We start from the raw sequence: 25597 nt of genomic DNA on the forward strand, positions 1-25597 counted from the left end.
GCTAGCACATGATCCCTTTTTCGCAGAGTCTTCCTTGGGGCAAGCTGGGAGAATGTGCTGCGAAACTGGGCGGTGGTGACGGATACCGAACCCTGGTTTGCACCGTTGCAGTGCATGGTTGTTGGTTCGAGGTCGTGACATTTGGCCTGTTCCGGCAACGGCGACGGCGATCTGCTTGATACGGAGTGCAGGAGTGCCCTACCCAGACTGTGTAAATTCTGCATCAATACTGTCCGTGCATATCCGACTTGCTCGGCTACCTCACGAAAACTGTTCTCCTTGCTTATATCACTGCTCAGAACCTGGAGCGATGCCTCGAGTTCCATCTGGAAAGCCCCCATTTCAATCCTTGGCTGTCAGTCTCGGGTCCAATTATACGACCCGATAAGGCAGCCGAGCACAGCTCTCCCGGACCCCGGTCGCTTCTCACACTGTGCAGCATGCAATCCCTCTTCAAAAGTTGTTCTTGCCGACGACGGTAGGACGCCACGCCTTAATCATCCTCCGCCGTGATTCTGCTCCGGATTGGCTGAGAATTGCGCACGTCTGGTCGCAGTCGCGGACCAACAGCCCAGCAGCACGCCCGCTTGCATCGAAGATAGCCAATCGAGGCCTGATGTGGCGCGCCGCAACTTGCTCTTGGCGGCCCGGGACTCCTGCGGCAGAGATCAAGGTGGCCTTCATCGAAGCGATGCATGCAGCGACTCGGCAGCCTGGCCGCAGACCGACGAGGTTGCAAGGCGCGTTTGTCTACAGTCCGGTTACGTCGCATGCAACTTAGACCTGTCTACATTCCGGAGTTACTGGCCGGCGGACAGAAGCAACATATTCTGCCTACCTTGTAGGCAGAATACCTTCATCCATGATGGCAATGAAGCAGATGCTCTGTTCCCGTCGGAAAAGGATTTCTCCCGCACGTATGAATCTGGCCGATGAGGGACCGGGCCGGAGCCGTTGAGTGTCGGCCTTCTCTGCCGTTGCCTTCTTCGATCATCCCCCTGTTCCGTCCCGCAGCCCGTCATGCAGGTTAAGCGCCGTGAAGATCAAGTGCCGGACTGTCGGGCTCGCCGCTTGACAAACATGTCCCGCACCGCCAGCCGTGAGCATATATACCACCTCCTCTGTCCCCTCTAGTCGCGCTCATCTGCGCCGATGGCACCTCTTGCACTCGCGCCCTCCTTTGTGCAGGCCATCAGTCTCTGTCTGACTGATGCCGGCCCATTCCCACCAACATCGCTGACGGGAAGAGCGTCTCCAACTCTTTCGGCGCCATGTTGGCCGTCGGAGGCTGCTCAGGGGAGCTGTGCCCTGTCCCGACGGGCTCGCTGCCCTACGGGACGGCACCGGCAGGCACCGCCTTCATGCTCGCTGCCTTCGCCGCCCTGATCCCTCCCGTCGTATACGCAGGGCTTCGGTACAAGACTCCAGTGCACGCTTCGTTGCTGCTCGCGGCCCTTCTCGTTGAAGTCGTCGGCCATGTCGCCAGGGTCTTTCTGGTCGCAAATCCGACAAGCCATGCTTACTCGGCCGTACACCTCCTTGGGACGCACTGGGGCGCCGTGCTCGTCGGATCTGCCGTGAACCAGGTTCTTCCGCATGTCTTGGTCATCTATGGCCAGGAGTTCCAGCTCGTGTCGGATCCTGTGTACCTGACGATACTCTTCTTCATACTCGACATTTTTATGCTGGCGTTTCAGTCCGTCGGGATCGGGTTTGCTGCTACTGCCAGCACGGCTATCGAGGTACGCTATTTCCATATCCAGCAGGTAATATCTCTCTTTTGCTGACAGGTTCTCTAGGTCTCTCAAGGGCTCAATATTCTCCTCACGGGCCTTGCCTTCCAAGCCGTCAGCCTTCTGACCTTCTTGGGTACATATCGCTACTTTCGATACAAACTCTCGCATCGCCGTTATATCCTTGACGACACACACTCGCTCGTCTATCTCTCGCGGCGTTTCAAGTATTTCATAGTTTGTATGTTGAGCAGCCCTTCTCCATTAGCGAAAACACTGTGTACTGACGTTCCGTCAGGCCTTCAGATAGTTGCGCTCCTCCTTTTGGCGCGTACAGCGGTACGGGTAGCCATTTTCGCCGAAGGCTTGGCCAGCAGCTTCGCCCGTTCACAGCTCACCTCTCTCCTCCTCGACGATACCCTCGTCCTCATCGCAGCCCTTCTCCTAGCAGTCTGCCCAGCCGGCCGGTCGTTTGGCGTTGCCTGGGCAGCAACGTCCCCCGTGGCCTCCTCCTCCTCAGATCGGCCACCAGGCGCGCTGCTTCCCTTACGCCTACGACGCCATCACCGCCGCAATCGACGCTCTCACATCAATCAACACATCGTCTCCCTGCCATTCCCGTCCCCTTCTTCCACATCGCCACGATTCAGCCCGGGGTTCACGCCAAAGGCTGGGATGACACCAGGGCTGCCCGCACACCCGTCGCCTCATTACGCTCCTACGCTTGTGACGCCGCCGCTCATATCGCCGCCGCTGATCTCGCCGAGGAACAATCCCGTTCATCAACGACCTCCCTTTGATCATGCGTCGCCTACGCAGGCGGCGCCGTTTCTTGCCCCGCAAGAGAGCCCGGGGCTTGACTCGGCCTTGTGGATGACACCCGGGCCGACGCCTGGGGAGCATGGGAGGAAGAGGCGGATGTGGGTTGGTCAGGACGGGGTTCAGATGGTGGATAGTGAGGCGTTGTGGTGATGGTACAGAACTCGCTTTCGCCCATGAAGAGTTTTTATCTGGGGATGAGCAAATGTCTTGAGTCTTGTTTTGGACCCGGAGTGGGCGCTTCAGGCTTGCTAGTGTGGTCAATGAGGCGACACTTTCGACTTTTTGGGTTTAGGATATCTACTTGAGCACGGCGCAATAGGCGTTTACTTGACTTGGCTGAGGCCTCGTTTTGCTTCTTTGTATCGGAATCCATGATGCAGATACGCGTGGTTGATACTCATTTGCGGTGGTTTGCCCGTTCAATTATGTGAAGGACTTCCAGAGGGGTTCGCAAAAGAAATTATCCCGAGCAGGTGTGTACGGCCATCTCTACGGTATCAATTCAGGCCTGTCGACTTGCTTGGAGGAGTTCCATAAGCTGGAAACGGCGTGCTTGCTACAAGAATCATCTACCCAAGCATCACCTGCTGAAAGCCTCCGCCTCAACCCAACGGGCCTTGCCACTTCCTTTGTTCTCTGTCGCCCCCCACCCCCCGGCCCCCCTCCCCCAACCCAGCCTCAATTTAGAAGCGTCCATGCCTGAAACGGTTACATTGAATAGTTCGATGATGTTGCACATATTTACGAAGGAGTCCAACGGTATCTCGCTTTGTTAGGTGATAGCTTATATAGGGTTCTTGAGCTACGACCAAGATGTGAGACAGAGCTTCATCAGCCTGACAACTCCTAGAATTGTCCACGCCGAAGTACTGCAAAGATCAACCATCATTCACTACTTGACTATTAAAAAATACTAAGTCTGAAGCGTTCGAACTGAAAGTAATAATGCCAAAACGCTCCAGGATCGCTCGAGCCAAGCGGAAGATTGTGGGAGAAAAGGATCAAGATGTGCTTAGCAGCCAAGGACCAAGCGCTTCTTTATCTCCAACACCGTCTGTCGGTTCTACTGCTGGGAGCTCCCTTGGCGTCCAGGACCATCGGCAAAGCAACCAAAGCTCAAACACGCAGATTCAACAATCTACGTCAGCGAAACTTGTCGACAGTGTTTCGGGTAGCAGCCATGTTATTGAGAGATTTTTCAAAGATGGACCGGGGGACTTGCCCCTGAGGCAGCCCCGACGCACACCGCTCAAGACGGAGCAATTCCCAATTGCCTCCACGGAGCCTGAGAAAGAGGCCGAGAAGAGCGTGAAGACTTCACCCACAGACACAGCGGCTCACAGGAAAGAGGGTGAGGCAGGCCAGGAGGCTGCGACACAATCTCAGCTTGACCCCTTGGCCAATATTCCAACTAAACGGAGGGTGATTGAAGAAGACAAACAAACAGGGCAAACGCAGAAGCCGTCACCCGCTGCGTCAAACGTCTCCGAGCTGAGCGCAACTCATCAGTCACCATCCGAGCGCCGCCGGCCATATGCATCGGGCGAGAACATAAGAGCCTCGCTGCCGCTTCGTTCCCCAGGGACTGGACGAGAAGACGACGGTTCCTCCTCCTCCATGACCTCTCAAACCCAACCACCCCCTGTCTTCATCATGGGCGACGCCGACGGCGCCCGCTTTGCTCCCTTCATGGGGGAGGACTCTCCCGATTCGAACGAGTCCATGACGGACATCATAATGCGGGATCAAATCCGACGGTCCGAGGCAGTACTCGGGCGGTCTCTTAGCAATAGAGAAAGGGACACCATGATCTCCTACTACCAGGACATGAGGCGAGGCCGCGGCGCCCCAAGCGAAGCCAACAAGCCAACAACGACAATCCACTCCCCAACCAACCAGAAAGAGGCCAAAGACGAACCGGGATCATTCGATCTGTTCCGCGACCCTGCAGGCCGCAGCCGCGCCGAACCCGAACAGCCGCCCTCAACCATGGGCGGCCCGTCTCATGCTCAGCCCTTCAACGATTCTGGGCCCGCGGCGCTCGGCAAGACGCCATGGGAGGACAACGACGCCTCCGGCAAGTCCGAGCCCGAGCGAGGAGAGCGCTCACTTGAGGGCCTGAGCGAGGAGGACCTGCGCAAAGAGATCGAGCGTCTTGAAGCCCAACTTCGAGACGTAGCCCAGGGCGGCCTCACCTTGCTACGCCTGGAGAGAGACGCTGTTGAGGGGAGGCTTGCCTCGCTCGAGGCGGAGCTAGACGCCGTGAAGGCCGAGCTCTCGGACCTCAAGGCCTGCTTCGAGGCATGTACGGATGCCGAAAACGGTAACTTGAAGGATGGCAAGAGGGCATGGGATTCTCCCCAGCCTGCTCACAACCAACGTGGTGGTCTGTTTGGTATCAAGAGTGTCATGTTCGCCATGGCTGTGCTGGTGTGGCTTGTTACCGAGGCCATGCTGCACAGCAAGCGGCTGGCGGACGGGTACGGGGGGTACGTGAATGGAGGGTATAACGGCCTAGGAAGCGTTCTCATCTTTGGCACATGGGTCAAGTTTATGGTGTTTGAAGTTGCGGTTGTGTTTCTTGGTGTTCTCGCCTCGGGTGCGGTGATGGGGTAGTGCGTGATTCCGCCCAGTGATGTTCGAGGATCGTAGGAGGCGTAGGGTACGGTACGACATTGATGTGTGATACGTTGTTCGGTTGGGGGTATTCGTTAGCATTTGTTTTGGTTACAATCATAAGGCATGCCTACCTGTACAAGTCATTCGAGTCGTGTGCTATGCTTTATCTTTGAAAGTAGGCATCAGACCTTACCTGGTAATGATCGTTGGATCATCCCAATTCCAGCCCACTGCCTACCTTTCCAGCGTCTCTTTAGCTGCTACCGCGTCTCAACAGATTGGACCGAGGTAACAATTCGATCTTTCGCTTTTCCCTGTTTCACCCTTCCTCTTCGGAGACGACATCATCTTTCCCAATCCGGAGCCAGGCCGCTCTACATGCTTCAGAACAATCGAAGAGGAGTCCACTCATGACGGTCGCCAAGAAATTTGTCTGCTTTGCTCGACTATCAAGTATCAACTGCTATCGCCTCGGTGGTGTTTAGCAACGATACTTTAAAGAAGAAGCAAGAGAAAGCAAACACAAAAAGCTCACCACTGAGCCCCTTACGGAGGTCAGTGGCTACGAAAACCCCCCAATCCCCCAATGGGAGTTTTACTTCATAAAGCGGCGGTTCGGCGTTCGGCCATGGATCGAACCAGCAAGTTCCGGAGAGTCAAGTCGGACCGACGGGGGGCGGGGGGGGGGTGTGTTTAGCTCACAGCCCACGCCCTACCCGCTTGATCACGGTCAAGTAGTAGTAGCCCCTGGTGACTGGTGGAATGCGGACCTAGTTTATAAAGGGCGGTTTGGGGGTAAGGGAAAAGCATGCTGTCAGTGGGCGGAGCTGGGATGAAGCTGGGTCGCGGTTCATCTTGCTCCGGTATTTCGTAAGTGGGCTTGCTGTTCTGGCGGCCGTTCTTTTCGCTATTCCTGCTGCTCGATCTCGCCGTGGACACCTCGAACGTCGGAGCGGAAGTAGCAGAGCAGCTGAGTGCAGGGTAGCTCATGAGAGTCGAAGTATCAGTAAGCGGTGACGAGTGTTGATTCCGTCTCAGCAACCGATAGGTGTCGCGTCACTCGTATGCGCAAGATCAGAACAAGAGGAGTGCGCTCGACGACTTTGTCTCAGTAAATAGTTACCATGGAGTGGCAGCGGCCAACGAGGAGCGATAGGATCCGTGCTGCCTGTAGCGTGATGCGGCACAGCGGTTGAAGTTGGAGCACTTCCGGCCGAAGGATGGAAGCGAGCATAAGCCCACCTCCTTTGCAGGTAGCACGTGGACTCTGCGTGGGTCAACAGGAAACCTCCAGGATTTAGCGAACGTGAAACTCAAATTTATGTGTGCTTAGAAGAGGCTTACACATCACCTTCGTTCCTGGGGCATGTGCGCTTTCTCAAAGCGATATTGTAGTGCGAATCTGTGAGAAAAGAGGTCGTGGTCTGAATGAACACGGCGGAAGGTCGCACTAGCGGTGAACCGTCCCGCGACAGCAGTTCAGCGAACCTTGGAATGGAGGAAGGGACCGGAGAGTGTTCCGGAACCAGTCCAAAAAGCGGCATCCCGGCGCTGCCATGATTGGTACCAACCGGCCGTCTCTGGAAGTTTTGTTGCACCTTGACGTTGCTTGGCTGCCATTGTAGGTTTCAGGTCCCATCGTCGTCAAACGCTGGAGAGGGAAAATGCTATGCACCAAAGTATTCGACAGAACCGACTGGACTTTCACTCGTAGAGATAGCCAATAAAAAAGTTCAAGGAAAGAAAGCCCGAGATTGAAGGTTCTGTCCACTAATCTGCGATGTGTTCTGGACATGTTGGGGACTCTCAAAGTGGGAGGTCCTTCGAGGATCTGCGTCAGCAGGGCTCTGCACCACCCGCTGCGAGGTTTCCCATTCGGGAAAGGCGCGGAGGAGTTTCCCAACGTCAAGAGCATAAACCGACGGCATCCAACGCACTGTGAATTCATGTCCTGTACAAAGTCATCCAAACGCGTACTTCTCTACAAACTAAGAGCACCTTGCAGCACCAGTACATGAACAATTTTTCGCATAATACTTTCCAACAGCCCCTTCCTTACGGGGCTGCAGGGCAGTGCTTGACCTTCTAGGAGGGCACATGTTCGAACCGGATAAGTCCACCTGGGGGACGCCCCCGGGGTTTTCGTATGCCGACAACCTTCCTCACCGGTGACGATCGGGGAAGGCAGCAGGTCGGTGAGCTTTTTGATGTATTGGTCGACTCTATCAGATAGATTTTCTTTTCTGTTCTGTTCTTCTTCCTTTTCCCATATAGTACGAAAAGAATGAGGGACTGTATGCTGCATGACATCCCTGGACCGGTTTCATTTTTGCCTGCTTTGTTACTGCCGCCATATATCAGACTTCTGTTATCGCTCGTCGTAATATCAAGGAACGATACTCCCGCAACCATCTGCCGCGCTAACGCGTTATGCCGTTTTATGATCGTCGCGGTTCATCAAGTCATGCTTGTTGGTCCAAACCAGCTCGTCGCGGCAAATCGGTGGTTTGACTGGTATATGTCGTTGGCTTCACTTCCCTTACTTTCTATCCTTCATGCGGTCTCCCTAGTTGTTCGCACGTTTTACTTATCCGCCTGGGGCCTTGATCAAGCTGTCATCCGCTTACGCTTTCGCCTATCTGTCCCGCACATGTCTTCACGTGGCGAGGGCCGTGCGTCATCAAGTGCCCCGCAAGCTGCAGCATAATCAGAACTCCTGCCTGGTCTGCTGCGGAGATTCCTGTTGTCGTGTTTGGCCTCGATAATCGATATTGCTTGCATTTGTGGGGTAAAAGCTTGATTGGGGTGACCGTAGGGGGTGCACCCTTGGGAGTCTGGGACGTTGCTTGTTTAGCTTGTTCAGTACCGAGTACAGTAGCATCCAACCGCCAAACTCTTCGGTTCCCATTTTATCCCAGTTTTAGCCAGAGTGCACCATCCTACTTTCCTGCGAGACATCCCAACCGCCTACCGGTATCTGCAACTAAATCCAACGGTGGCCGCCTTCCTGCGACCTCGTTGCAACGAGGCAGCAGTTTCGGTGCTTTGTCAAGCTGACCAAATCCCAGATCGGAAGCTGATAGTATTGACAACCCCAAAATGGTTGTCACTTGTACAGGCACACGGCAAACGCTTACCGGAACGTGCATTCTTCGGGGAGGCCCTTGCGTCGGCTGCCGGAACTTGCCATCCATGCCATCGCCGTCGTGGCTACGGAGGAGTCTCAAGTGCCGTAACCGTCACGACCCCTAGACACCGAGCTTCACCCATGTGACACTGAAGCAATCAAGATCTCATTCTGGGAGCCATACTTTCTCTGCTATGGCTCTCACCTGTGCGTGTCCACGGATATGAGTCAAGGACCACGCCCCACTCGGCCTATTCTATTTCAGAGACCCGGCACAGAACTTGCCGTGGGCCAAGATGGCGTTGCTGGAAGGCCAGGTAAATTCCAGGTATTGGACGAAGGGACTGCCACATGATATGCGATCTAGACCGTCTTGGTTCTCAACGGCTAGTCGTGAGTGTTCGGTATGTGGTTCCGCTCCAGCGCAAGATCCTGTTCCGTATAAACTGGCTCACTGCCCTTGAACTCGCGTCAGGAGAGTTTCCTTGGCTTTTATCTTTTCAACTTCCTGACGGACGACGAGAGCATACTCTTCTTCTCCGACCTAGTCTCACCAAATGACGGTGACGTCCGGCAACCCCTCGAGCGGCGGTGGGCATGGAGGAAGTACTGGTGCGGGAGACACCGGAAGCCATGGACACAGCAACCCTGCCATGGCGGCCTACTTCGCCCAGAGACAGGCGGTGACGGAGCGTATGATGGAGTACTATGCCGCCGGAATCTGCGGTCTGATGGCGCTTTTCGTCGTCCTACATTGGACTCGCTGGCTGTGGGCAAAGGCGGAAGGGTCAAACCGGACCGCTGGAGTACTGGAACTTCCATTCGTTGCGTGCTCGAGGTAGGGCATACTCCTTGCTGGACTTGCTCGAGGAACACCGGCTGACCAATCCAGACTCCTAAGGAACTTACTGATCCGGAAGATCACGGGGTTCAAGTCCGCTGGGCATGCCATTGTCGTCACAACCTACGTCGCCATCAATGCGGCCATCACATTCACCAATGTCGATACCAAATCTCTGGGCAGTCTAGCTCATAGGTTCGGCTGGTACGTTCGCCATCTTCTTGCCGGTTCCCCCATATCCTGCCATCGAGCACGTACTCATGCGCGTTGACGCACAGGGCATCGCTAGTCAACCTGGTCTTGGTCGTGTTTTTGGCCCTCAAGAACACCCCCCTGGCCTTTCTAACGGCCTATTCGTACGAGAGGCTCAACTGTCTGCACCGGATCGCCGGCTATACCGTGTTTGGTGCCATGGTTACCCACGCCGCCTTGTACACAGCCTTCTTCAACAGCCAAGGACGTCTCCTCGCCATTTACGCCGACAGGGGTCAGATTGCTGCCATCGTGGCGGGTTTCGCCTTTTTAAGCGTTATCTTCTCTGCCGTGTTCCTTCGCCGTCTCCGATACGAACTGTTCTACGTCACGCACATATCCTCTTGGGTCGTGGCCGTCGTGGCGGTCGGCTTCCACCAACCCGTTTTCGCAAACAAAACGCTCCTAGTCACCCTCATTGCCGCGTCGACGTGGTTCAGCGACCGGGTCATTAGGGCCGGCAGGATCTTGTATTACAGCGCCAACAACGAGGCGACACTGCACCCCCTTCCCGAAGGGGGCACCAAGGTCGTCATGAAGAAGGTACCAGCAAGGGCCGAACCGGGGAAGCACTGCTTCGTCTGGATTCCCGCCATCCGCCAGTTCGAGACGCATCCTTTTACCATTCACAGGAGCTCGCCCGTCGAGTTCACGGTCAAGGCACGCAACGGATTCACGAGCGACCTCCACAAGTACGCGGCCGCTCATCCGGGCGCGACGGTGAGGGCGTCCATCGACGGCCCGTATGGCACGTTTCCTGATCCAATGGATTTCGACAAGATCGTGCTCATCGCCGGGGGCGGAGGTGCTACATTCACGTTTGGGCTGGCGGTTAACGTCCTCGAGAGAATGGACCAAGACTCGCCAAAGGACATTGTGTTTATCTGGGCCGTCAAGAACCATGGTGAGTCCCCACCCACATACTACCCACATCGCTACACGCGTCGTGTATCCGGGCGGTACTGACGAGTTTTGGTGGGTAACAGAAAACCTCTCCTGGTTCAGAGAACAGCTGGACCTCCTGCGGGCGCACCCGCACTCACCCAGAGTCAATGTCTCCCTCTACGTCACACGGACCTCATTATCGGAATCGGATCTGCTTAACCGGAGCGGGCACCGCGGGCCCGCTGTCGGTTCGGATTCATCCTCCGAGGGCACCGATTCACCTCCCCTATCGCCGGCCGTGTCAGACCCAGAGAAAAACGGCGGCACCCACATCCCCGCATCCTCGCTCCGTTGGCCGTGTCTTTCCCGGGGTGATGTCGAGAAGGAGCTGGAGTGCAGCGCCCTCGAGACGCGGGTTGAGCGAGTGCATGGCGCAGCGCTTGAGAAGAAGGACGCGACCAGCACCACCATCGCCGCTACTGCTGCCCACGGGACGGCACACGCCTTTTTCGAGTACGCGGTCATGGCGGGAAGGCCGGATGCGGCATCGCTCATCCGCGACGCCGTTGGGAGCACACCGCGGAATGGGCGCGTGCTGGTTGCTGCGTGCGGGCCCGACGGGCTGATGCGGGTTGTCCAGGATACGACGGCGAGACTGATTGTCGGCGATGGTCCGGCTGTGGAGCTGCATTGTGAACAGTTTGGTTGGTAGGTATAGCCCCTAGGTTCACTGAAACCTCCCAGGTCTAAATGGACTCATGTTACACTACACTTTGCTCTCTGACCCTAAAAGACGTCGAGGCCTGCTTTGGATACCTTGAATTTCTTGCTTGTATTTCATCCTCCTGGGACTGAGTCGGCATTACGTTCGGGTCTGACTCTTTCAACTCATATACCGCTTACCTGTGATTGATTTCCTTCCGGATCGGTATCGTGGAAAACCATCAATGTCATGATCGCATCACGAGCCATTTCCGCCACCTCGACCAGACGTCACGGCACCGTCTGGCAGCACCAGACGAAGAAGCCCGGGGCTGGCAGCGATGATGGATCCGATTTTTTCCAGAGGTCCGGTCAACGACGCCGCTCCCGACAATCGGTACCCGGTGCGAATGCCGCAGGTTGAAACACGACACCTTTACCTTCCAGTTCGCCAGACCTCGGCGACAGTCGACCATCCGGAGGAGCAATACTTCGGTCATACCCGGCGCTCCGCTGTCTACTCTAGTTGGTCAACACCTCAAGGGAATTGCCGCGAACATTGAACAACAGCTACAGTCTAGGCCTGGTTTGTTCGTACTACCTCGAGATATGAGAAGAAGTTAACGGAATGTATGAAGAAACAAAGAAAAAGATACAAGTCAACTATGTCAAAGTGAAAGAAGACGATGTGTAACACCTGAACTATTTGAGTTCCGCGCTAATAAACAAACCAGGGTTGACTTGTATGATAGCTCCGGCTGGCAGTCGTCGAAGACTCCAAGTACGTGGATACAAAAGGGATCATTGCCCTCGACGCCGCATGATCTTGTTATGCAAGGCCTTATAGCCAACTCTTTTGCTTGTTTTCTCGAGGCTTCCCCTCTTTCCGAAGACCCTGCATCAGCACCCACAACTGCTCTGTGCGGTATAATTTTTCGCGTTATCTCGATGTAAGGTTGAAGCTGACTCGCCCTGCTGCAAATCTGGCCTTGGCTTGCGCAATCGCTGCGCTTTGTAAATAGCTGCATGCAGCAAGACGTTGATAGAAAACCCCAGTCACCGCCTTTCGAGTTATTCGCAGCAATTCCAGCTTGAGCTATTCTCTTCCTTTTACCGTCATATGTTCGCATTCAGCATTTATAACATAAATGTTTTCGATTCCTTTGATTTGGAGCCCTTAGCCTCACCTTTCCCCCTTCCCATGCTCATTCGGTGACTGACGTCAGGTCCGAGTTCGGCTCTCAATCAGCTCGCCAATCAGCAACTGGACCGTGCGACACATTCTCTGACCGACAGCTCTTCCTTGCCTTCTTGGCCGACCAAGCAATTCAAACCTCCGAGTCCCAGGAAGTCACCAAAGCTCTCAAAGCTCTCAGATCGTGACTGCCTTGAAGCTCCACCTCGAAACCACCTGCCCGGTCCAAGCACACGAGCGTCGCGATAGCATATCAATCGATTATTTCCACCAGCCATGCGCAGTTTCACATTCAAGTGGTCAGTTTCACGCCAAATCATTCATGTCCCAGGAACCTGGAGCTTGCATCCGGCAGGCAGAGCTTCTGGCTGTCGCTGCTCCCCGGGCAGCGCTTCTGGGCCCCGCTCCATGACGAATTCATTGCATCTTTTCTGTGGGAAGCTGGCTAACACTGGTACTTGAATGCGCTCAACACAGGCCCCAGCCAGCGGACGAAGTCTTCGTGACGGGGACCTTCGACAGCTGGGCGAAAACCACGCGTCTGGACCGGGTTGGCCAGGGTTTTGAAAGAACACTGGAGTTCCCGGATTCTCCTGGCAAGATCGTATACAAGGTCAGTGAGCTGATTCATTTTGCACCACGTTTCGAGATTCCCCTCTTGAACCGTGAGTTTGCCTCGAGACAGGCCGGCGTTATATCAACCCGCCAGGACTGCCTCGCAAAAAGGCGCGATGAATCCGAAGCAGCGGTGAGCTCGGTGAGGGTCGACCTGGAAGCCCCGCGACGCCCATCCCGCCCCGCCAACATCCTCCGCCAAGACCACCGCACAACGTCGCGTCGCAGGAAAGGACTCGACGATGACTCTGCCCTGGTCTTGTTTCAAATACTGTTCTCAGCGTACATTGCTGTCTTTAGCATGCTGGGCGCGGGCTTCATGACGCATTGCTCTTGTGCGCCTTCCAACCCAACTGCACCGGAAAGACCGGCGCAGGCATGAAAGGGTGAGCAGAACATGGTGGGCGATCACAAGCGAAGGAGCAAATCTCCTTTTAGCGGCAACCCGTGTGGGACCCTGGGCAGGGCGCTGCGAAAACAGCCATCTGGCCCGTGACCCAGAACGGGGACAGGGGATGCTGCCATGGTTCTGTTCCAACAAGCTTGACATCACCCCTCTTTTCGCGCCCGGGCCCTCCCCTTCAAAGCTGGCATGGTCCCCGCTTCTTTTGCGCATGACAACATTGACATTGGCCGTTTCATGCCATCGCACCAGCATCAGACTCGATTACTGACGCACCATTCGCATACAGTTTGTCGTCGACGGACGCTGGGAACTCGATACTACTGCGCCGCAAGAGAAAGACGATCAAGGAATTGTCAACAACATCCTGCTACCGGAACAAATGGACAAGGTCGAGGAAGCTTCCCAGGCTGCGGCCATCAACAACCTCGTGCCCGATTCCACCTCGGTTCAATTGGCTGGCGCTGTGCCTCTGGAGAGCAAGAAGGAAGCACAACAGAAGGACAAGCCCGAGGTCACAGAGGGCGGGAGCTCAGGTGCTGCTGCCACACTCAACTCGGCGGCCCCCGACTCTACAACAGCCCAATTGGCCGCCGCTGTTCCGCTGGAAGACAAACAGGCATTGGCCTCGACCCCAGGTGACTTTCCCCAGTCGCCGGCACCCGAGACCGAAGAAGAGGAGAAGGGCGGCAACGAGGAGAAAGTCGACAGCCTCCCAGGCAGCTTTCCTGAAACGCCGGCCGCCGACCTCAACAAAGAGGTGAAGGTCGACCCGCTCCCAGCCGCCGATGGTGCCGTAAATCCCATCAAACTCCAGCCTGGCGAGCAAGTTCCCAAGGATTTCTCAGCCGGCGCCGTGGACAGCCACGTCACTCTTGACAAGGAATCGTACGAGAAGAGCGATCGCATCCCGGGCGTTGAGACCACTCTTCCCTACGTTACAGGCAACATGATTCCCGAGTCGAGCTTGCCCATCACGGGAGCCAACGACGTCAACATCAACACCGTCGCTCCTGAATCAACCACGGCCAATCTGGCCGGCGAGGTCCCCCTGGAGCCCAAGGTTCCTGACATCGTCAAAAAGAGTCAAGAGCAGGCAGAGGTTGAACCGGAGGCAAGCGCCAATAGTGAGGAAGTGAAGGAGAAGGCGGCCGTTGAAGATGAGCTCCTGGCAAAGGTTCCCGAAGCTCCGTCGACGTCGGAGGGCACCGCTGGCAAGGGGACAGAGAAGTCCGAGACGGACAAGACAGGGGTTGAGACGGTGCTCGCTGCTACGAGCACGGCCGGCGCAGCGGCGTTGGGCGCGGCGACCTCTGCCGGCGAAGTGGCGCTCGGTGCGGCGATAACCGCGGCCGAGACCGCTGGTCCCGTTGCGGCTGGTGCTGCGACCAAGGCCGGTGGCGCCGCCGCTGGGGTTGCGGCCCAGGCGAGCGATGCTGCTGCTAACATTGCGTCCGTGGTGACAACCGTCGCAACCGACGCCGCCAACAGCCTGTCCAATGCTGTCAAGGGAGTCTTGCCGGGCGCCACCCACGAGGCCGAGACTGTGGTCCAGGAAAAGCAGAAGGCTGCCATTGACAGCGTGTCTCCGGAAGTTCCGGCCGAGGTTAAGGAGTCCATGCGGGAGGCGGGCGCGAGCCCGGAGGCTGCTGTTAACAGTGCTGCTGTGGAAGAAAAGAAAGGGTACGAAGCCGAGCTGCTTGAGAAGGTGAAGCCGGCCGAGGCGGTCGGTGGATCGTCGGCGGAGGCCACCGAAAAGGTGAAAGCAGCGGAGGAGACCAAGCCTACCGGGGAGAGCAGACCTGCCGAGGAGAACAAGCTTGCGGCTGTGACAAATATGGAGGCTATCGAGACCCTCCCTAAAGTCGAGCCTGCCGAGGCCCCCCAAGCCGAGACCAAGCCGAAACCTTCTGATGAGGGCACGGTTCTGGCTGTAGAACCCCCTCAGCCTATTGAGGCCGTCAAGGCTGTCGACGAGGCCAAGCCCTCGGAAACGCCAAAGCCTGTTGAAGAAGCCAAGCCCACCGAGGACAGTGCGCCCGCGGTGACCGCCTTGGCTGCTGAGCCACCAAAGCCCACCGAGGAAGTGAAGGCCGTCGATGTGGCTCCGAGCACAGAGACTCCCAAGGCGACTGAAGAGACAAAGCCTACTAAACCGGCCACAGCTGTGCCTGCGCCTACGGAGATTGAGGCTGTGAGACCTGCGGTTGAACAAGCCGCGACAGCCGAGCAGGCTGCGCCGGTTGAGGCGGCGGCCAAACACGCTGCACCCAACGGCACCACCAACACCACCGCCGGCGCCAGCTCGAGCAAGGCTACGTCGGACAAGAAGAAGAAGCATAGGATCAGCGGCTTCTTCAACAAACTGAAGGAGAAGCTGAAGTAGCCTTGCGCGGCAACCCATCCTCCCTTTTCCCTTCGCTCGCTATTCCCCGTCTTTTCACCGGGCATCCGTCTTGTATCATATCTGCTCTCGGGTCATCTTTGTTGGCTGTGTGGCAGGGTTGTTCCAAGATGGCAGTGTGACGATGGGTAATGATGTTTTTTTGTGATTAGGAGGGCCTTGTCTTCACGGTGATTGTCTAGTACTCGAGTTGGTCATACCAAAGGCGATGGAAGTTTTGTTGGGAAATTGGCGGGAAGTCGGAAGCTTGGTTTTGTGTCACTGTGTGGGAGGCTCGAGTAATCTCGATATCCAGCCCCATTACCATGGCTTGTTTTCAGTTCGGGGGGTGGCTTTTTGTCTAGTGTTAATGTTTTTTGTTTGGCTTGAGGATCGGTATATTGGGATTCAGCCTAGTAAATGGGTATGCTGGTGTTCAAAGCTGCTTGTTGTGAAGGGATCTGTGATTTCGCTTGTTCCAGCCATGCGCTGACGTCTTGCATTGGGCACCCTACCTTAAAGGCCACCCCACGGACACGTTGTGTTGCGCACAATGACTAGTAGGAACTGGAGCGCCATGTCTTCTAATGGTCGTTTAGGTCGAGCAAGTGGACTTGAAAGACTGCAGATTGAAATTGGAATGCACCGTTCCCATCAATATGTGGTACGGATGGCCAAGATCAACTGGAGGGCCTAACTTGGTGTGTTACTGGGTGTCGCTGGAAGCCATCACCCCAATGACACACTCACTCATAAAAGTCACCTGACACAGTGCTCGCCGGGGCTCGGGAGCCACTCCGCCGATGGCTCAAATCATGGACTTTGCCCCGCGGATCGGTCGTGACTCTTCCTCCTTCCGTCAACACCCGTGGGGTCCAGACTGGGCCCCTCCGACTCCATTTGCCGTCGCCATCGAAGACGAACTATGCCCAAACATAACGGTACTGCCGAAAGTGCAAGATTATCTGTTTGATTATGGGAAGGACATTTGGCCATTTCGACGACCAATTCGCAAGCCATTGACCCGTTAGCGAAGTGCTTTCGCAGAGGTCCGGAAGGGGTAGACCCACTACCTACCACTCCGGTCGCCCCCGTCGTGTCAACCCATCGGCAGCGAGCTCGCAACGGACGGTCATACATACACCACTATTCGTCAAGACCTGCACGCAGGCTACCGTGGACGGTACCTGCCAGAGCTCTGTCGCAGTTCCCTCGACTAAACTTACCTCTCCAACATGAGCGCGACGCCATCCGCTCCGAGCAAGGCGCCATCGGCACCAGCGGCAGCGAGCCACTCGCCATCGGCTCCTGCGACTTCCAATACAAGCTTCGACACTAATCGGCGTCCGTCGCAGAGTCCGCTGCACCCTCAGGCTGCCCCGAGGAAAGGTCAGGGCTCGAAAAAGCAACACCGGAACCAGCGGCGAGCTGGAACGCCGGGAGACATGAGGCACCTTGACGACGAGGACGCATTGGCCGAGATGCGTGCTCTGCGGAATGCGTCGAGCCGGCGTGGCCAGACTTCCATCACGCACTTGATGAGTTACGCCTTGCCCCCACGCCCTCACGATAGTCACCACACATCCTACTCCCGCTCCTACCGACGCAACCCTTCCTGGGGCGTAGGCTCAGGTTACCATGCCGCCGACAAGGCTCGCTACATCCATGCGAACTACCGCTTCGTCGTCGCCCCCAACGGCAATTACACGGCCCAAGCCGCCGACGCCGACCAGCATCTTGACTGGGGCGATGTCCTGCAGGTCATCGCCTCGGCCGAGTCGCAGCAGGCGTCCTGCCCCATCTGCCTCTCCGACCCGATCTCGCCACGCATGGCTAAGTGCGGGCACATATTTTGCCTGCCCTGCCTGATGCGCTTCATGAACACCAGCAATAGTGAGGAGCCGGGCAAGAAGCAGAGTCGGTGGAGGAAGTGCCCGATTTGCGAGGACGCCATCTACTTGTCTGATGTGCGGCCTGTGAGGTTCTATGCCGGCCAGGAGTGCCCGCTGCCCCGCAAGGGGGACGACGTCATTCTTCGTCTCATGATGCGGAGTGGCCGAAGCACGCTGGCGTTGCCAAAGGAAGGCGCCGCCGACGTGTTACAGTCGGGCAAGGATATTCCATGGCATTTTGCGGCCAATGTCCTGGACTATGCCAGGATCATGCGAGGCACCAGCGACTACATGGTAGAGCAGTTTGACCGCGAGATCGAAGACCTACTGAGACAGGAGAAGGAGGACGAGCTCCTCTATCACGAGGACAACGAGTGGACACAGAAGGCGATCAGGGTCATCAGGACGGCCAAGGAGAAGCTGGCCGAGTCTGGCGAGACGGAACCGGTACCTGCCCTTACCACCGCGACCCCGGGACCGAGCCAGACGAAGCAAGTCGAGCAAGACTTCTACTTCTACACCTCCCCGCCCCATCTGTACCTCTCACCGCTGGATATCCGGATTCTCAAGACCAAGTACGGTTCGTTTTCGGCCTTCCCTTCCACCCTCCTGCCGAGGGTGGAACACATCACGACCGGCCATGTGGTTGACGAGGCCTTGCGGAAACGGGCCAAATATCTCGGCCATCTACCTCGAGGTTGCCTGATCAGCTTCCTGGAGTGCGATTGGACGGATATCGTCCCCCCGGAGATCTTGGCCACCTTCTCGGACGAGATTGAGCGCCGTCGCAGGCGCAACCGGGAGAAGGCAACGCAGGAGGAGCGCGAGAGGTTGCAGGCGGAACGACTCGAGGCAGCCGCGATTCGCGACGCGAGGAGGAATCTCGACGGCGGCGCCACTGACGAAGGGGTGACGGTGCGGTTTGGCAGTTCCTCTGGCGTAGGCGTCAATGAGCCACCGGTAGATATGAACGATTTCCTTCCGCTTGGCGCCGGCGGCACGACGCCGCCAAACCCTAGACCGGGTTTCTCGTCGCTCGCGAATATGAGCACCAGTCCGACGGGCCGGAGGACTGTTTGGGGAACACCCTTAATTGCAGGTCCGCGCGAGGAGATTTTCGCAACACCCCGCCATCAGGTCGATGATGGGTGGTTGAAGGATACTGATGTTCTCGAGACGCTGGGTGCTGCGGACATTGCTGCGCAGCTTGAGGCGTTGGGCGTCGAATCCGACGGTGCTCCGAGCAGCGCAGCCGCCGGGGCTGGTGTTGGAGCGTCTGGAGGAGGAGGAAACGGCGGCAAGAAGAAAAAGAAGCAGAAGATCACGCTGATGAGTACAGGTGGTCGAAGGGGTCTTTAGTTGGCTTTGCCGGACAGAGTTTGTTCTTGCAGCTTTGAAGCTTAGAGGTTATCCGAAGGAGCATGGGGGAGAGGCCTTCATCGAGCTGCCGTCTCGGGACTCTGCATGAATGGCGTCTTTTGTATTCGAAAGAAACGGGGCATGGTTCGATTTACGGTGATGGCGCCCCGGCGTGAAATTGGTGTATTCACCTTGTGAAGTCAAAGATTATTTAAGGTACCCTACAGCGTTTTGTCGAGATGGGCTTTTCCACTGGCGGTTTGTTGCGCCCTTTTAAGGCACCATTTATATATTGTTACCAAACTGGCTTGTTTCCTTCCACAAAGCTTCCAAAGGGTACTATTCTGCTTTGATTCCACGTGTTATTGCTCAGCATCATAGAGGTGGTTGTTTAAAAGGTTGCCCCACGAGCTGGAGGTACCTCTGTACCGTAGACAACGGGCCCCAGCTGCAACCGACATGAAGTCATCGATCGCTCAGTGATCGTCTTATTACCTGTTCTCTGAACTTCCGTGAGTGAGTTGATTGTCAGGAAGAGCAATGCACAGCAGCGTCGCCATGACATCACGCGCTGATGTCATTCTTGTCATTGAGTGAGGCCCAGCCCCTATTTGAGAGTCAGAGCACTCAACCTCATGCCGCCCGACCGTAGCCCTTGCGTAGTCAAAGCCACGATACTCTAGTGCCACGAAGTGTGCAAACAGACCTCAAAACATTAAACAGATTTCTCATCCCTCAACCATGTCTCACAAAGCTCCTAGCGCAGGCATGAAGGTACCGCATCACCTCCCTTTTCCGTATCCACACATTGCAACATCAAACAGCTGACACGTTTCGCCATAGGTGACCACGGGCGACAGACCCGTTTACCAGGAAGGCCCTGGCAACGTGGCCCAGGAGTCGCTCGCAGCCGAATCCGCCGCACGGGGCGGAGCATTTGCGTCCAACTCGGGCATGGAGCAGGGCCAGAAGCGATCCCAGCAGTCGTCGTCCGAGTCCCGCGCCGGTACCGGCCAAGGCAGCACCGCCGCCAACAAGACGACCTCGGGGATCGTCGACAGCCAGCAGACATCGCGCGGCACCGGTACGCAACAGCCGCAACAGGACCAGCAGCAGCAGCCGCCGCAGGGGTCTTCCGACCCCCGCGGCGGCGGTAACCCAGAGGGCCGCGTCCTCGGCGCGACCACATTCGAAACAATGCCCGGCGCATCCTCATCGGGCGCGATCCAAGAACCGCAGGGCCAGGCGGCGCCCAGCTACGTGCCCAACCAGCGCTATCGGGACCCGGCGGGCCCCCACGGCAAGAACCTGACCGAGGGCGGGTTTGAGGGCAGCGGCACCGAGGGCGGGCCGCTGCCGGAGCCGGGTACTATGGACGATCCGACACGGGTGGCGACGCGGGACCTGAAGGCGGCCATGGGTAGCCAGGGACGGGATGCCGGACCGAGGCAGATGGGTGGTGTCGAGGGGGAGGGGAAGAGTTGGTATACGCCTTTGAAGGGTGATGAATCGGCGTGAGAGGGCGGTTGGATCTATATGATATGTAAGGTATCTAGCACACAAAAGTCATAGTCAAACTTTCCAGTCAGTTCGCGTGGCTGTCGAGTGAGGCTTTGGACAGCATCTTTCAAGCCTTGCCCTGGCTCCCTACATTGATAAATGAACTGTTCAGGCGTCTGGGGAGTGTGAGAGAGCTGGCAGACAACAATACCAATCCATCCGATTACTGATTAACTGGTTTAGGCTCCCATGTTTGAGAATTAGTTCAAAACAATCACGGATGGGGCTGGGATCCGCCTCCTCCCTTCTCCGACGCGTTTCCTCGCCTTCCGACAAGCGAGACAAGGGGAAAGGCTGTTTCGTAGGTCAATAGACTCTTGACGGAACACCCCAACCCCGACCGAAGAAAACCTGCCCTACAACTCGGCAGTTGTCGAGACGCGTTCCCCGTCCGCATCTCTTCCCCACACAAACTCCACCACGTCCCTCCCGTCCAGAGCACGTGTTTTCGCTTTAAAGCACAACGGCAACGACGCCGGCAACAGCGGCCAGGACACCGCCTGCGTTAAGGGCGAGGTAGGCGGCGCTGTTGGTGTTGGCGGCATTGCTGCCGGTGCTGGTGGCGGTGCCGCTCTGCGAGCCGGTGCGCGTCGCCGAGTTTTGCTCGGTGTCCTGCGTGCTCTCCGCGGCCGCCGTTGTCGACGCCGTCGCCAACTGGGACGCCTTCGTCGTGCTCGAGGAGTACTGGCTGGCGTAACCGCAGAAGATGTCGCGCTGGCCGGCGCTCTCGTCTGGGAAAAGGCGTCAGTACGGGAAAGAGCAGGGGAGAAGAACGGGAAAGGGGTTGACTCACGCTGCCGGGGGTCGTTGGGGCAGTTGTTGTAGCAGCTGATGCCAGGGTAGGCCATGTTAGCGTAGGGTTCCGTCTGAGACTATTGGGGCTGATGGCTCCGTACGTGATGATGTTCTTCCACTGCTGGCACAAGCACTCCCACTCCTCTCTTCCGCAGGAATTGAGCTTGGCGTTCTCGGAGCTGAGGCAGGCCTCGACGATGTAATTGGCGGCGCAGCCAGTCGTCGTCTGGGCCATGGCGCACGACGCCAGGACAGCGAGCGGGAGCAGAATGGCCTTCATCTTGTATTTCGTGCACGGGATGGATTCCTCGAAACAATACGTTGCTGAGATAACGAGCGTGGAGTTGAAGCGAGTGAACAGGTTACCTCCTTTTGCCAGAAGGGAATGTTAATATACAATGGCGAAAGTCAACAAACCACAGAAATAATGAGGGGAGTCTCACACGGCAACGACGACAGCTACAGCAACGACAGGAGCGAATGTCTGAGGTGAATAGAGCGAGGGAAAGGGGGCACTGAGGTCTTCAAGAATGGACGATGGGGGAGATTAAAGGCACGCTAGCCGACCAACATGGGCATGGCGTCGCCTGCATCCAATGCCAATGTCTCCCGATCTTCCAGATCTCGCCGCGGCCCACTTCCTTGTCCACCCTGGTCCCTGGCTCGCTCGGACTTCGCCATCACAGCATGGTTGATGGCTTGCCCGTCGAGCCCTTCAATTGCACCCTGCCAGTCATGTTGTCTCTGTGAGAAGTACGAAGTAGTCTAGTTAACAACTCTGTGGTATTGTGATTGAACTCAGCTGGGGGCCAATGTGACGATGGCTTCATCGGGTAATTTGTGTCAAAAGAAACTTGGGATGCGGGTCTCGCGTGTTTCTTTGTCCAAGACTGGACGGCTGCAGTTTGGCCCACATCCCGCCCCCTGATTCGCCAGGCCCAGGCCAAATCTGGCCGACATGCCACGGGCCGCTGACCGGGGAACCCGCAAATGCAAGCTTCCTTGCCAAGCTCCTCCCGAGCCTGCCATTTCAGTTTCGAGTCTTCGACCTGCATCTTTTGTGTTCTGATATCGTCAAGGACTCGGATCTCTCAGAATGCAGATGTGGGCCAGCATTGCATACACGAGTTCTTCGGCTTACCTGCCTAGAAGTCGACACAAGTCGTTCGCCTGCATTTAGGGAAGCTCGGTGAGATGCTCACGGATCATCGTCGGCAGACTGCACATCAGCTAGGACAGAGATGCTGGGACCGCTGTCTGTGACATGGCCACGGGGCACTGCTAGATGCCGACACGAACTCACAGCAAGTCAAAGCTACAGTATCAGTTGCCTGGGGGGGGATGAAGTGAAGGGGTCTATCCATGGCGGGCATACCTCGATATCCTGGTTCAATGTGATAACCTTCACAATGCGTTCACCTGACCTCTTCAATCGGGGCCTTCAGATCGGCATTCTCACGCTCAAATTCTACAACCCTCGCCTTGATCTCCTCCATCCTCTCATCAGCCCCGCGCTGGGCCCTCGATGGTCTTGACCAACCGCCACAGCCGCAACACAATCACAATCGACGCGATCTCCTCGACAATACCCCTCCCTCGTCACCACATCCACAACGAAGCTAACGGTGATGACAGCCCCATCAAAACAATGAAACAAATCATGAAAATACCTAGGACACACATGCATTTCAGTCTTCTTGACAGCTGAGAGCCATCTGCCTACGGTAGATACATCAAACTTGAAAGCCCAAGGCAACTTACCGCCAGCTCAAAACCCACACCGTCACCCCCAATTCAACCACAAATAGCGTACTGAACAGCAGCGCAAGCGGATGCAGCGCCCCCTTGGCCCAGTCCACCAGGCTTCGTCCTTGCTGCCAAGGTTGCACGCCACCAGCTCAATGAGCAGGTCGATCAAGATGGCGGTCACGTCAAGGGAGACTAGGCCCAATAAAAAGTAGTGCTTCGCCCAGGACGAAAGGAGCGCTTTGGTTTGGTGGCGTCGGCGATCGTAGGTACTGGTAGTAGACCTCGTCGGGGGTGCTGCTGCTGGGTCGGAGTCGGGTCGGCTCGAAGAGGGACGGTGGACGGAGGAGGTGGAGGAGGGCATTTGTAATGGACTGAAGCTATGAGAAGGTTGTTCGACTGAGTACGGGAGCTTTGCGTATCCAGACGGAGTTTTTCCTCTTTACGGGTCCTAGGTATGTTTTCTGCCTGAGGGAGATGCAGGTTGGGTCCTAAACTGTCCCCTCCTTATTGCGGGCTTATTGCCATGTCAGAGTACAATATTGATGACGAGGAACGAGCAAGTGTGTTGGCGTGGAATGTGGTGTTGAGGATGGCGGTGCCTAACGGCAGCTTGAGGCTCTGTGCCCGCTTTCTCAGGTAGTCAAGCGTCCCAAGCAAGGAACGGATTTCAATCCGGCCAATGAAATGCTGAATCTGAGTTGAATGATCTTGTGACTACTAAAGCACTTGAAAACGAAATTTGAAGAGAAGAGAACCATACAAGCCGGCACAGTTTGCTGAGTGGTTTGCCCTCTTCTGGAGACGTTGCAATAGCTGAATAGTGTCAAAGACTACGCCAGGGGCACGGCGACCCCATGCGAGCAAGCGTACATACAAAAGAGAGATATCATGTCGTCTTGGGTGGTATCAAGCAGAACGCCCCAATATGCTCCATCTAGGTAAATACCGTCGCTTACTTACTTCCCATGATTCCCCCTTCAGATCCCAAAAGGTCGTTGAATCCGTGTCCGTACCTTGCCCCATGCGCTCCAAAAAAAAATGCGACACAATGCAGAAGAAAAAGCTTCCCATTCCTCTCGTAAAGAAAGCACTACCCCATGATCCCGTCGATGGACGGCATCCCATGTCGATGTGTGGCTCAAAAGTCGGCATCCCGTCATGCAAAGCGGCTACGCTTGCCTCCGCCAAACATGTCCTTGCCGTTCCCGTGTTCCAAACTGCCGAGGTCGAAAATCTCGGCTAGGTTGACCTTTCGTTTCTGCCCGGCCCCTCTCCCCAGCGAAGTCCTCCCTCCTGCCCGCCCATTCCGGTTCCTACCATTCCGTGGCGTCGCCCGGGTGTTGGAAGCGCTGATTGTTTGAGAGTCGGATAGGTTGAGGTTGGCAAGCCGCAACGCTTCGTCGTGGGGATAAGGATAGGATGCTTGGAAGTTGAAGGCATCTTGGGAGGGGACGGCGATCTCCACTTCCTCCACCACGGGACTAGGTGGAGCCGGTACGGTCGTGGTGAGGATGGGAGGTGCTGATGATTCTCTCGCGGACGCTTCTTCTTCCACAATGTCCCTTAGCCGTTGCACCGAGGCGGGGACGGCACGTTGCAGTCGTGGTGAAGAAACTTGAGCATCGGATCTTTCTGCTTCGTCGTCACTCTCAATTGGTGGGGATGTGGCGTCTCGCCCCTCTAACCGGTCCGTCGCCCATTTCCGGATTCTTTGGAGGCCCGCGTCGGTCTGCGAGCCCACGCTGTCCAGGAAGGAGAGCAAGTCTTCTAAGCAGTCCTGGTACCCGTCTGCTCGCGACTTGGCCTGGGCCTGAGCTGAAGTCTTATACAGCTTCGTTACCGACAGAGCGGCGGCCTTGAAGGCATCGAGAAGCTCGTTCGCCTCTACGCTCATTTCGGTTCGGCAAACTTGGTGCGACGAAGCAACGGTGATCGGAAAGGCCTAATCCAACGAAGCCCGCGATGCTTTGCCCGACGTTCTCTGGTGTTGGTCGTTGTCGAATGCCGCGGGAAGGGGTCTCGACCGTGACTGTTCGACTGAGGGGTTTTCACTTGGCCGAGCAGAGCCAGGGTGATGGGGTGGGCCCGGAGCGGAGCCTGTTTGCAGAGGAACGACTTGGAGTCCCGATGTTGCAGTAGATATAAGTAATGAGTGTCCGTATTCCGTGTTTCGTGCGTTGTACACGCTTTGCGATGCGGCGTATTGGGCGCTTTGCTCTCGAAATAGGGGTCCGACTTTGTGTTTCAGGGTCCGGGCGACGAGTTGCTGGTGCAGGGGTGTGTTGTCATCAAGCCTGGGCCTAAATAATCTTTTGGGAGAGGGCCCGAGGGTTAGGGACTGATGATTGCTGGGTGTCGTTCCTTTAGCACCATCGTCTCTGAGCGATTGGCGGAAGGTGAGCGACGGAGCACTGGCACTGGCGCTGTGGGGTACCGCACGTGTTTCTCAGTCTTCAAAGCTGGTAATTTATCACAGCAGCCTTCAACGTCCAAGTCTGGTCTGAGAACTGAACGCGAGATCTGACCGACGATTGCCAAAAGAAAGAATATAAAGACGTGAGGAACAAACATGAAATAAGTTGTCTAACATGCTAATATATGTTATTAATTATTCCTACACCGCTGTGCCCTTGGGCTTGCCGGACCTTCAACAACTTACTATACA

The 25597-nt window shown here is 56.4% G+C and overlaps 10 protein-coding genes across 10 annotated transcripts; 7 read left to right on the plus strand and 3 right to left on the minus strand.

Annotated features, from left to right (window-relative positions):
- Window positions 1–1271: 1271 nt before the first annotated feature.
- N657DRAFT_653132 (uncharacterized protein) lies at window positions 1272–2705 on the plus strand (the record flags this gene model as incomplete). Its single annotated transcript, XM_062794376.1, has 3 exons — window positions 1272–1742; window positions 1800–1974; window positions 2032–2705. 3 exons carry the CDS (start codon window positions 1272–1274, stop codon window positions 2703–2705), a joined length of 1320 nt encoding a protein of 439 aa, XP_062650448.1.
- A 1503-nt stretch (window positions 2706–4208) lies between these two features.
- Window positions 4209–5171, plus strand: N657DRAFT_567104 (uncharacterized protein; the record flags this gene model as incomplete). The annotated part of the gene is made up of 2 exons (XM_062788481.1): window positions 4209–4489; window positions 4679–5171. 2 exons carry the CDS (start codon window positions 4209–4211, stop codon window positions 5169–5171), a joined length of 774 nt encoding a protein of 257 aa, XP_062650449.1.
- Window positions 5172–7130: 1959 nt separating this feature from the next.
- On the plus strand, window positions 7131–8081 carry N657DRAFT_640540 (uncharacterized protein). The gene has a single exon (XM_062791984.1). The coding sequence runs from the start codon at window positions 7459–7461 to the stop codon at window positions 7879–7881; it is 423 nt and encodes a 140-aa protein (XP_062650450.1). The 5' UTR covers window positions 7131–7458; the 3' UTR covers window positions 7882–8081.
- Window positions 8082–8858: 777 nt separating this feature from the next.
- N657DRAFT_566591 (uncharacterized protein) lies at window positions 8859–10991 on the plus strand (the record flags this gene model as incomplete). Its single annotated transcript, XM_062788437.1, has 4 exons — window positions 8859–9139; window positions 9194–9346; window positions 9421–10298; window positions 10381–10991. The coding sequence occupies 4 exons, from the start codon at window positions 8859–8861 to the stop codon at window positions 10989–10991; spliced, it is 1923 nt and encodes a 640-aa protein (XP_062650451.1).
- Window positions 10992–12090: 1099 nt separating this feature from the next.
- Window positions 12091–15580, plus strand: N657DRAFT_610616 (carbohydrate-binding module family 48 protein; the record flags this gene model as incomplete). The annotated part of the gene is made up of 4 exons (XM_062790335.1): window positions 12091–12475; window positions 12654–12789; window positions 13484–13832; window positions 13914–15580. The coding sequence occupies exons 1-4, from the start codon at window positions 12453–12455 to the stop codon at window positions 15578–15580; spliced, it is 2175 nt and encodes a 724-aa protein (XP_062650452.1). The 5' UTR covers window positions 12091–12452.
- A 1232-nt stretch (window positions 15581–16812) lies between these two features.
- N657DRAFT_630667 (uncharacterized protein) lies at window positions 16813–18828 on the plus strand (the record flags this gene model as incomplete). The annotated part of the gene is made up of 1 exon (XM_062790992.1): window positions 16813–18828. One exon carries the CDS (start codon window positions 16813–16815, stop codon window positions 18826–18828), a length of 2016 nt encoding a protein of 671 aa, XP_062650453.1.
- Window positions 18829–19569: 741 nt separating this feature from the next.
- N657DRAFT_687117 (uncharacterized protein) lies at window positions 19570–20346 on the plus strand (the record flags this gene model as incomplete). Its single annotated transcript, XM_062796871.1, has 2 exons — window positions 19570–19602; window positions 19672–20346. 2 exons carry the CDS (start codon window positions 19570–19572, stop codon window positions 20344–20346), a joined length of 708 nt encoding a protein of 235 aa, XP_062650454.1.
- Window positions 20347–20841: 495 nt separating this feature from the next.
- N657DRAFT_566934 (uncharacterized protein) lies at window positions 20842–21463 on the minus strand (the record flags this gene model as incomplete). Its single annotated transcript, XM_062788467.1, has 3 exons — window positions 20842–21119; window positions 21182–21216; window positions 21285–21463. The coding sequence occupies 3 exons, from the start codon at window positions 21461–21463 to the stop codon at window positions 20842–20844; spliced, it is 492 nt and encodes a 163-aa protein (XP_062650455.1).
- Window positions 21464–22526: 1063 nt separating this feature from the next.
- On the minus strand, window positions 22527–23546 carry N657DRAFT_640546 (uncharacterized protein). Its single transcript, XM_062791985.1, has one exon. The coding sequence runs from the start codon at window positions 23291–23293 to the stop codon at window positions 22967–22969; it is 327 nt and encodes a 108-aa protein (XP_062650456.1). The 5' UTR covers window positions 23294–23546; the 3' UTR covers window positions 22527–22966.
- A 542-nt stretch (window positions 23547–24088) lies between these two features.
- Window positions 24089–24826, minus strand: N657DRAFT_566883 (uncharacterized protein; the record flags this gene model as incomplete). Its single annotated transcript, XM_062788459.1, has 1 exon — window positions 24089–24826. One exon carries the CDS (start codon window positions 24824–24826, stop codon window positions 24089–24091), a length of 738 nt encoding a protein of 245 aa, XP_062650457.1.
- Between the last annotated feature and the right edge of the window lie 771 nt (window positions 24827–25597).

Source organism: Parathielavia appendiculata (assembly GCF_033297405.1).
Source record: "Parathielavia appendiculata strain CBS 731.68 unplaced genomic scaffold N657scaffold_2, whole genome shotgun sequence".
Lineage (NCBI taxonomy): Eukaryota > Fungi > Ascomycota > Sordariomycetes > Sordariales > Chaetomiaceae > Parathielavia > Parathielavia appendiculata.